At 36.1% G+C, this 11,236-nt stretch overlaps 1 protein-coding gene across 2 annotated transcripts; it reads left to right on the top strand.

Moving 5' to 3' along the window:
• Positions 1 to 3,650: 3,650 nt before the first annotated feature.
• LOC108675290 (sesquipedalian-1) lies at positions 3,651 to 11,236 on the top strand. Of its 2 annotated transcripts, XM_018163292.2 has the most exons (7): positions 3,651 to 3,784; positions 5,167 to 5,284; positions 6,168 to 6,250; positions 6,658 to 6,757; positions 7,147 to 7,277; positions 7,915 to 7,974; positions 10,419 to 10,481. In XM_018163292.2, exons 1-6 carry the CDS (start codon positions 3,698 to 3,700, stop codon positions 7,948 to 7,950), a joined length of 555 nt encoding a protein of 184 aa, XP_018018781.1. In that variant the 5' UTR covers positions 3,651 to 3,697; the 3' UTR covers positions 7,951 to 7,974; positions 10,419 to 10,481. The 2 variants fall into 2 exon arrangements, with proteins under 2 accessions (XP_018018781.1, XP_018018780.1); XM_018163291.1 differs by lacking the exon at positions 7,915 to 7,974 and having other exon boundaries at positions 10,419 to 11,236.

The raw sequence follows: 11,236 nt of genomic DNA on the forward strand, positions 1-11,236 counted from the left end.
CGGGGTGACTTCGGCCAACGTTTATGATTTTTCTTTGTGGCCATCTGTTTCTGTTGTAGGTGTGTTGTGTGATTGGAACAAAATGGTATCCTATGTAGTTTTTTCTTATCTATTGATTGGAAACTGTTTTGTTTCAATAATTTTATATCCTGCTTGACCAACACAATCTAAATGCCACAGACTGCCCACGCCCCACAGTACTGTAAAGAAAAAAACACTGAGTGCAAACTTCAATATTTTGAGATACAAAAAGAATTTTGAAATCAGATTTGTTTCACTTATTTTAGTATCTTGTATAATGATTATTTCAATGGCTATACGTTTTTTACCAAATGTAATATAGGGTAAACGCGGTATATTCCGACATCGTAAGTAATTCTGTCACCTCTCCAGCTTTTCCTTTATATTAAGCTTTGTTTTAGTTCCATGCGTTTGTTGATGGTTGAAATGGTGACGTCATACATTTGCGTGTCAAAATACTGCCAAAATACTAGGTCTTGGCCATCTAGTAGGAAAATATTGAGATCCAAAGAGAGACGATGCATGCCACCTGGTGAGATCATCGAAAAATGTGTCAAATTTGACAGTTGACCTTGCTCTACCAAATAGTGAATAACTGTTTTTATAGGAAGAATATTATGGTTTGAGACTTTTAAATACGTCTGTGAATATATTAGGAATCCTTTAAGTATACTTGTATTCGCTGATTTCAAGTCGTTAATAAATTAATAGATGATGAAGTTGAGAAATAGATTTAGACACATGAAAACTAATTCCGACACAACTTGAATTGGAAACACACAGATCATTCAAAGCTTTGTACAAAAATTGAAATTTGCTTAATTAAAAGCATAATAGCTGTTAATTGAAACGTAATTAAGTAGTGTTCAATATTCGTTAGTGTTCTAATTCAAAGCCGTGTTGTATCCCAATACAGCTCACACAGCGTACGGAATTCGAACACGTGGCTGTCGGCATTACGTATCAGTTAAATTTGAAGCGCTGACGTAATACGACTCACCACGTGTCGAATATTGCCACACACAGTGACGGAATAAAGGGATTTGGTAAGTTTCCATTCTAAAGGCTTTTTATTAAATATGACAACATTTTGTGACGTTTCATCGTTGCTGACGTGTAGTGAAGTGTTTTGAGAGTCACGTGAAGGCAACAGAACTTACGTAACGCATACGTTTTTTTATAGTTTTTCATTTCTCGATGCGTCCTTAATGTGTCCGAATATACCGCGTTTACCCAATATGCTAGAAAAATTAGCTGGCCAAAGTCACCCCATAGTATATGGGCTAAATGGGGTGACTTGGGCCAGCCAATAAATGTTTAGAATAATAGATTTTTCTTCTTTTTTCAGACAATATGCACAGCTATAAATGTAAATTAGATTCTGTGCCATATACTATATAGGATATATTATGTGGAGTCCTTTAAGTTAGCATTTCAATTGATAAAAGATGGTGTTAGGCTGTTAGCTTAAGAGAAGCTGCTAATATTTGCAAAGTCCCTCATTCACCTTTGAGCGACCGATGTGCTGGCCGTAATGCGAAAAATTTAGGACAGTCTACTCTTTCACCTAGGGAGGAGTCAGATTTAGTATCCTACATTATTCTGCTTTCAGACTGGGGCTTCCCATTAGATGGTATGGATCTGCCTTTTATGGTCAAAAATTACTGTAAAATGGGGTAACTTTGACCACTTTTTTTTCAAAATGATGCCACTTTTTTACTAGATAAGTTAAACTTAAATTGAAACATGCAAAATACAGGTCTATACTCTAGCTTTACTCACCATAAATTGCTGGCTCCTGCTTTTCGTAGTTTTGATGTAATTTCAAAAAAAGTGATGGTCTTTGTTACCCCAGCTCTTGGGGTTTCTTTGACTGGGTGGTAAAATCAATTTTATTTTTTGGTAAAATAACTCCAGATTGTGGTGCATTGTAGTAGAACTCTTCTAGTTACATATGCAAAAGACAAATTTGAGGAAAGTGTCATAGTTTGCAAATGGGGGGCGCCACCCCCAAATGGACAAAATGTGACCATCTAATGGCAGCTGTGACGGGGTAACATTGACCAGTTTGGAAATTAAGTTAAAATTACCACATATAAGACTCTGTAGAGTCTGAAACATAAAGAAAAAAACATTAATAGGTGTATCAAATATAAAATATGTTATATAGGTACCTATTGTAATTTTAACTTAATTTCCAAGCCGGTCAATGTTACCCCGTCATGGCTGCTATTAGGTGGTCAAAGTTACCCCATGGGGGGACAGCGCCCCCCATTTGCAAACTATGACACTTTCCTAAAATTTGTCTTTGCATATGTAACTAGAAGAGTTCTACTACAATGCATCAAAACCTGGAGTTATTTTACCAAAAATTAGAAAAATTGGAGGGGGTACTCTGACAGGCTTTGAATAATAGCTCTTTTTTGTGGGTCACATTTTTAATTTTTTAACCTATTGGATATGCAAACTTTTTAAATCTTTCTATTGTGTTATGTAGCCTCAGTATTAGGCCTTTGATGGCCATTGACAAAATTTTTCTATGTCGAATCGTTTTTGAGTTTTGGGGGTTTTTGTTAAAAAAACGAAGAGTGGTCAAAGTTACTCCGCCGGTCAAAGTAACCCCATTTTACGGTACCTTGACAAACAAGGTCGCACTTTACATAAGTTCAAGGGTTGCACCTCTATCAAGCATCATCGGTGTTTTGAAGAATGCTTGAGATCCCATGGGGACTAGATTTTTTTCAAATTTTCACATCCAGCTGCCATTGAAATTGACAGAAAGCAGCTTTAATGAAGCATATGATTCGCAAATGTGAGTTTTATCTTTGAGTTACAATTTTTATAATACACAGTGGCATTGATTATCATTTTTTAAAACACCCTACATGGCCGATGTCACCCAGCTAATGGTTAAATTCGGCTATGAAATCATTTTACTATGTTTTTACTGTGTTTTAACACATGTGGCCAAAGTCACCTCATTGCGGGGTGACCTCAGCCAACCAGCTAATTAAAAAAATGAAATTATTTTTCGATAAGAGTGACATCATTTAGACATTACATATTTAAAGAAGAACCTTTCAGTAATATATTTACAAATTTACAATCACCAGCAGTGCTTCATTCCTATTTTGTAGAAATTTGATCAGCAGAAACTAGTGTAATTTGGCCGAAGTCACCCCAGTTGACGGTACTCTCTTTATCAATAAAATTCTGCATCTAACTTATAAATAATATATTTTATAACAAACTGCTTACCTGTTTCTGCAATGATGTCAAGCCCTCCTGTCTGGCACCCGGTACTTGAAATCTTTGAATGTTAACTGAGCAGGGAGTGATTGGCACAGCAAAACCAAACATTGCCAGAACATGTACAAGATGTGTATCAAAACTACGCATCCACTAGTGTACTGATTTGACCATACAATTTTATTATGAATCAATTTTTTTTTCCACTGGTTCCAAATGGAACCGCTTGCCATTAATGAGTTAACAACAAAATGTTCATTATTAACCAGTCAAGAGCAACAAGGCAATAAATGAAGGACATTTTTTTAAGAAATTTGTGAATAAAGTTATCAGCACTGATAACTAAATAAGCAATCAATAATTATAATTTATTATTCCAGGTTTTTTTATGTTGTACTGTCAAGTTGGCCTTATATAATTGTTTGCTATGAAAATAAATGAGAAAAATCTCATAGCTTTTAGCATTGCTCCAACCACAGTTCACCGAGATGGAGTCCTACTTAAACAAGGAGAGGTGAGAAATTATTAATGTCAAAAATTATTGTCCATACATGTTGGTGTTGCTGCAATATTTATTTTGTTAGTCTCCAATCAATACATCTACTTTCAATGTTGATAATGTCCCTCCATCACTTTTTCCACATGTCTCCTGCAAGCTGTAGCAGGGTGGAATTCCAAGAATGGAAGTTCACTTATAAAAAAGCTTTCCACCCAAAGTGGAATTTCCACCGCCACCGTCTCTGTTATGATGTTGAACCATCATTTCTGACACCCATTTCTTGTAATCTTCAAAGGTCAACTGAACAAGAAGAAACAAGCGCATCAGAACCTGTACAGGACCTGACACAAACTAACACACCCACTAAAATGATTATTTGAGCATGCAGTTGAATTCTAAATCTCTTTTACCAGATGGTAACAAATGTAATTGCTTGGCATTAGTGGGTTGAGACATGAATGCATGTACCACATATGGTACATATGGCACTCAAAGTGATGAAGGAGCATGGAAAATATGTATATGCTTTTGGAGCATGGACAAGATTCATAAGGGATCTACCAAGGAAGAAAGTAATATTAATTAATTTTATGTATCCTAACCTCAAAACCAAAAAATAAAATGCACATTGGGTTCATTGCCATGAGTGGAAGAAATGGAGTATAGTCAGTGAACACAAAATAAGCATTCAATTATTGATCATTAAGGAAAATAACTTTATTTTCTTTAAATAAGAACCTTTTTCTGACATCTTCTACAAACTATGAGACAAGTTTTTTTAGTCAGTACTGTTTTGGAATTAAAAAAGACTTGCAAAGATATCCCAATAATTTTATTTTTACATGAAAGCCTGTACCTTAATCTACTTTTCTGCATAATTTCTGTGAATATTGAGGCACTTGTCATAACATGGCACCAGTTTTTGAATACCTGACAAAAAAGGTTTTGAATGCCTGATTTTGAACACCTGATAAGTTTTCCTGATAAAATTCTGTCACCTGACTTGCTAACCACTGCATCACAAATGTTTTGACTTTGTTATTGTCTTGAAGATGCCGACTGCCCAGGTGTTTGTCAAGTGCAGTGTGATGCATTTGATGCAGTGTGAGGCATCACACTGCACTTGATGTATCAAATGCATCACTCTGCACTCTTCATTTGTGGTTAACAAGAAAGGTGGCAGAATTTTATCAGCAGGGTATTCAAAAACTGGTGCCATGTTATGACAAGTGCCTCAATATTAATGGAAAATATGAATTACAGAATTAAAAATAAACACTTCTTAAAATATCTTACAATTTTGCCTGCAGGATCACAGAAGCTGCATATTTCATGTATAATATTTGCATTGCACCATTCCACGTATGCATGATTAATAATTGTTTCAATATATGCAGAATAATCGGACATTTTTGAAGAGATGGTTTGTCCTCAAAGGAAATCTTCTATTCTACTTTGAAAAACGTGGAGACAAAGAGCCCATCGGTGTCATCATCATTGAGGGATGTACAATTGGTGAGCTTTGCAGGAATAATTTATCTAATTTTGCTGTTGGTTTGATCCCAACACTTCATCAGATTATTCCAAAAATTAAATAGATTTGTAAAATTTAGCCTTTTTTAAATAGAGATACCAGTGAATGTTGATGCAGTTAAAATATCTTACAAAGAAGGTACTATTGTAACATACAAATGAATTATTAATGAACATGAAACTTTTCAATGAAGACTTAGGTACCCAAATATTTATATTGGCTACCAAATAATTTATTGATTAATAATAAATTGATTAAATTTTTCTATGGATATTCAATAAATATAGGTACATTAAAAATTTTGAAAAATACATATTACTAATATCCTATTGCTGGAGTTGCTTTTTGTATATACCTAATTAGTTAATTTATATCATGATAAAATTATTTTATTGCAATTATTGCTGCCCTTTTTAGTGCATCTTCTCATTTATGGAAAAGATGCATTAATGTGCTTGCCATGTCTGCCTGTCTGTCCATTTGTCTGTCCGTCTGTCTGTCTGTCAGTCCGTGACTTCACATTTTGTCGACTAAAAATGCGCGCTGTCACTCACTGCAGTGAGTACTGAGTTACATTTTTTCTATGGTTCATTAAAAAATTTTTTATTAATGCTTGACTGATCCTTGAGAAGTGTTTGCTTCAGAATTTCAAAGAGTTAAATGTGTCTCTCATTCCTATTATGACTATAATTTCTTTCAATGTTACTTCACACATAATACTTGGACCTGGTGGCTGGCATTAAAATTATTTTAGCCATTTTTTAATTACAGGTCGCAGAAATGAACTAAAGTATACATGATTTTATTTAATTTTTATCATCATAGTGCTATACATAGAGCTTGATGCTGAGAATATTTTTTCAGAACTGGCTGAGCATGAAGAACAAGTTTTTTGCTTCAGGATTGTTTTCCCTGCCAGAGAGTATGTGCTGGCCGCTGATAGTCAGGTATGTTAATCATTATAAATTGTATAAGTTACTAACATGAATTTACAAAGTTGCAATGAATATATATAATTAGTCCAATTGGTTTCAGAATAGTGACTAGTAAAATATTCTCTGTATTATATTTCTTTCCTTAACTTATAGCCCAGTTTACACTTAACTTATTTCTTCTTACTACTTCTTACTCTACTACTTTGATGCTCAGTTCTTCATACTCCTACTCTTACTTTTATGCTTACTTCTTCTCTTACTTCTTACTTTTACTCATGTGATTACTTCTCACTTTTACTAATGTAATCTGATTTTAACATTTGGAACCATCATATGTTCTTATACTACATATTAAACATTGATTGCATGATTGTCAGTTCTCATTTTAAAACTTGTTAAAAAGAGACCCTCAATTGCAGGAAAGCTTGGAGAAATGGATGAAGTCTCTAGCGCGAGCATCCTACACTTACCTCAAGCTGATGGTGGCTGAGCTGGAATCTCAGCTGAAGGAGCTTGACTGTATGTATAACATCCAAATATGTCCACAATTGTACCAGTTTTATTTTTGAAGTTGTTACAAGAAGCTTGCCTGATATGCTTCTCAATAGGGAAAGATGCCTACTTGTTCATTAATAATGTTCATTTTACATTATAAGTGTGGCAGAAAAAAAAAATGATTTCAGAGTTTTTCTATGATGTAAACCATTATCTTTTTTCACTTTTTCATTTGTCAAGCAATATATCAGTGACATTCAGTATGCATGTTTTATTGAATCATTTATGTTTATTTTCTCAGTGATGAAAACTTGTGAATTGGTCTGATTTTGAATCCTCCTAATGGGTATATTTGCTTTCATTTTTTCTATGAATAATCTTGATCCTTGTTTGATATTATGATGATGTTTTAGGTGCTTGGTCGAGTATTGAAGAGTCAAAAGACGGCGTGAGCGGCCACAGTGATGCAGTGGTCAGCAACGCTCGTCACAGGCTAAATCCCTTCAACACTGCCGAGGAGAACATGGCTATTGTCATGGCCATGGTAAGGCAACTTGAAGAGAACGAGGCTTAGTCATGGCCATGGTAAGGCAACCTGAAGAGAACGAGGCTATTGTCATGGCCATGGTAAGGCCTGTCTCTTATACACATCTAGATGTGTATAAGAGACAGGTCATGGCCATGGTAAGGCAACCTGAAGAGAACGAGGCTATTGTCATGGCCATGGTAAGGCAACCTGAAGAGAACGAGGCTATTGTCATGGCCATGGTAAGGCAACCTGAAGAGAACGAGGCTATTGTCATGGCCATGGTAAGGCATCCTAAAGAGAACGAGGCTTTTTGTATTGATATGGTAAGGCAATCTGCAGTAGTGGCTGAATTGCCATGTTTTTTCATGTTTTATTATCTATCATGTGCTGAATCTATCATGAGTTGAAATTGAATCTATAACAAAATTTTTGATGGAAAATAATTTTGTGCGGCTGATTTTTGCATTGCTGGTCATCAAATTGAAAATTTCTTTGCATCGTTTGTGTTTATGCAAGTTTATCTCGCCATCATAGGAAATTTTTCTCCCTTTAGCGTATCTATGGATATTCCGGGATATTGATTGGCAGTGAGCATGCTAGACAATTTAACTGTTGTATTATTTTGTAAATTATTTCGTTTTATGCTGGGAAGGAGAGTGAAGAATTGGCAACAGGAGCCGCTGCCTGAAGATTGCTTTGCTTCTCGCGTGAGGTGTGGGACTGAAAAGCTTCTCGTTTCCTTTGTGGCATATTTCTATAGCACTTACCATATATAAAATACATACTTTATTCGAATTATTCACGTTATATATATACACAAGGACGGCTAGATGCTGTGTTTCTTCAGAAAGTATATTTCAAATCTGTATTAATGATTGTAGATGCATGTTCATCTTCGGTGAATATAATTAAACAGAAATCTTTAATTATAACTTGTTCAATTATCTTTGATTGTCTGGTCCTGGTCATAACATATCTTTATGTATAAATATAATCATATTGCTGATAACGATTTAAGCACGAGGAAAGTTTTTGTTGCATCAATCCTATAACATGGCTTTGATTGCAGTCATTTTGTGTCAATCGACATGATCATCAATTCGAATTTCCTCAACTTTTACTTCATGTTAAGTGTTCGTTCAGAAGAAAAACTTTCTGTATCCGGCTTGGCACGAATTTCAGAAGTTTTTGATTCATTGACAGAGTTTGAAATAGAAGAAATACAGCTTTGCTCTGTTTTGCCGATTCCATTTCTCTGAAGCCAGTGACGAAAATTTTCAAGATCATCCCACATTTTGTGATATAAATGGCAAAATAACTTGTCTGGCAAATAACTTGTTTGCATGTCAGTAGTAACTAACAAGACTTGCTAAATAACGACTTCCTAAGTCATGTGTATCGGGAATATTAAACCAACGCTTGTCGTTTTTTTGTCGCATTAAAAGCCTGATGGTTATTTGAAGTGAACCAGCTTCTTTGGGAATTTACATTCTGTATTAAACAATACAGAGCAGTGCAAGAATTTTGAAATGTATGTGCTCGCTAACTTTAAAGCTTCCCAAGGTATTAGTGTCCACCTTATGCACAGGCACATTTTAATTTGACGACTTTTTGTTTGTGAAGTATCAAGGCCATTTATGTTAACGAGTTGCAGATAATTGCGTGAAGGACTGTTTTTGATCAAGGGTTTTCTCTGTTATTCATGAGTATCATAACTATCAATCAAAAGTGAACAGTTCTATATTCATCTTATTTATTGCCTGTTTGTTACTGCACCTGATGAATACATATGATTATTATGAATATTTTCAGTGGTAATTGTCATGCACTCCTAAACTTGTTGGTACGAATTCTAATTTCTTTGTCCCTTTTCTGAGTCGTATAATTTCAACTACTTACGCACGAAGAACATTTTATCTACGAATTATAAAACAATGACTTGTACATCTTTCGGCCACTTTCAATTTAAAGTGAGAAACGTTAAATTTGGAATAATTCAATCATCGCGAACGCCCCCTCAGGGGGGACTTCTGACGCGTGTCTGTGCTCGTCAGAAGTCCTATGGGATTTCGCGCTCCTAGGAGGATTGTTCCTGAGCGCCCCACCGCTGAGCTCGCGGTGTCTGACTGCAGGCCTCTGTATTAAGTTATTATGTAGGTAGGATACCTTACATTAAGTTATTATGTAGGTAGGATTCCTTACATTAAGTTATTATGTCGGTAGGATATCCTACATTAGGTTATTATGTAGGTAGGATACCTTACATTAAGTTATTATGTAGGTAGGATTCCTTACATTTAGTTATTATGTAGGTAGGATTCCTTACATTTCCCTTCTCTGTCTCTCTCGTGCCGGCGGCCGACGTCCCGTGTAAGCGACCTCTTGTTCGAGTGTCTTAGTTTCTGTTGCTTTTAACCTGTCCCTTCTTGTCACTTCGTCTCTTTGAGATGCTAACGCTGCTTCCTTCGTGCCAGCTTCAGCGGGCTGGACAATTGAGACCTTCCGCCCCCTTGTGGGTGATGAACAATTTTTTTATTTAAGAAACTTTCGATAACTGAGACCTTCCACCTCTTTGGTGATGTTCATCTTGACTTTCGGTGCGAGATAGCTAAATAGATGAAGCGCTAGTAAACATATGGCCACTAAACTAACTCATCGCGAGCGCCGTTTGGTGTCAGTTTTGAATTGAGTGGGAGCCTCTCTATGGGCTTTGTCCATTTAAACTTTAAAGCAAGCCTCGTCCAGCTTGGTTCAACCTAGCAAATTTCATAGTACCAGTAAATTTTAACGCTTCCTCATCTGGTTTTCACTAAAATCTATTAGGATTCTTTATTTTACCGTCAGGAAAAGCTGTTGATCATAGGCTGCTGTGCCAATTCAGAAAACTCAACTTATTTTCTGCAACCTAATTCAAGCATTATCATCTTATTCATCAGCATAAAACAACCAAGACGTCAAATTTCACTTCGAATTTTAACCGGTCTTCAACCGGATCACAGACTTGGGTCCGGACGAGTCACGATAATTATCCACGCGCATATTCCATGTTCTGTTACTTATTGTAAGTGATAACATTTTGATAGAATTCTATGTGCGGCTGCTGGTTTAATTATAAATTTTTGAAAAGGAATTGATCACAAATTCTACCTCTGACAGGAAGACGATGAAGAAACAGGCCACAAAGATAAGCGGCCTCGCAGCTTCACAGTATCTGGCAGCCAGTCATCGCCATCTACACCACAGCTAGGCTCTTCTACCGCTACTTCAGCTTCAATGCATTCCAGCTCTCGCACTTCAATTTCTAATCCATGCTCCCCGCCCTCAACACCACCTCGCCCTGTACCACCAAAACGACAGAAGAAAGCAGTTCGTGCCAACGCCTTACTGCACGTGGTAGCCAAGAAGTCTTCCTCTGGCTCCGACGTCTCAAGCTCGGGTGATACCGTGGCCGCAAGTGGTAGCACCTGTCACTGTCAACAACTCGGCGCCACGTCCTGCTCATGTTGCCGAGAATATTTCCTCTTCCAACAACTCCATATGGATTACGGCGCTGCAATTTTACGCGATAGAGAAATGCACAGATTATTATGCACCCAAAATGATGTTTCATAATCCGGTATCTTTTACTAGTTCATATTGTATTATTTAAGAGTTGATCAAGTTATGACTTTTTTAGAGCGTAGAATTGTTAGTTGGCACATATTGTCGCACCAAGTTTCTAGTATAATATGTTACCCGGTAAATTAGATATTACACAGATCAAATATTTATACGATAGGTTGATTTATCAAGGCAAGAATAGCATTTTTTATCAGCACATGTCAAGAGTTAAGTGTTATGCTACGAGCTAGTCAAGTATATCGTCTAGGAATGTTAGTTTGTTCAGTTAATGCTTTGATTGCCGGAAATTAATGAAAACTTGATGCAAACAGTTTTTGATTTGACTGGCATGTGAAATATATACTATTATTTGC

This window comes from Hyalella azteca, unplaced genomic scaffold (assembly GCF_000764305.2).
Source record: "Hyalella azteca isolate HAZT.00-mixed unplaced genomic scaffold, Hazt_2.0.2 contig1120, whole genome shotgun sequence".
NCBI classification, from domain to species: domain Eukaryota; kingdom Metazoa; phylum Arthropoda; class Malacostraca; order Amphipoda; family Hyalellidae; genus Hyalella; species Hyalella azteca.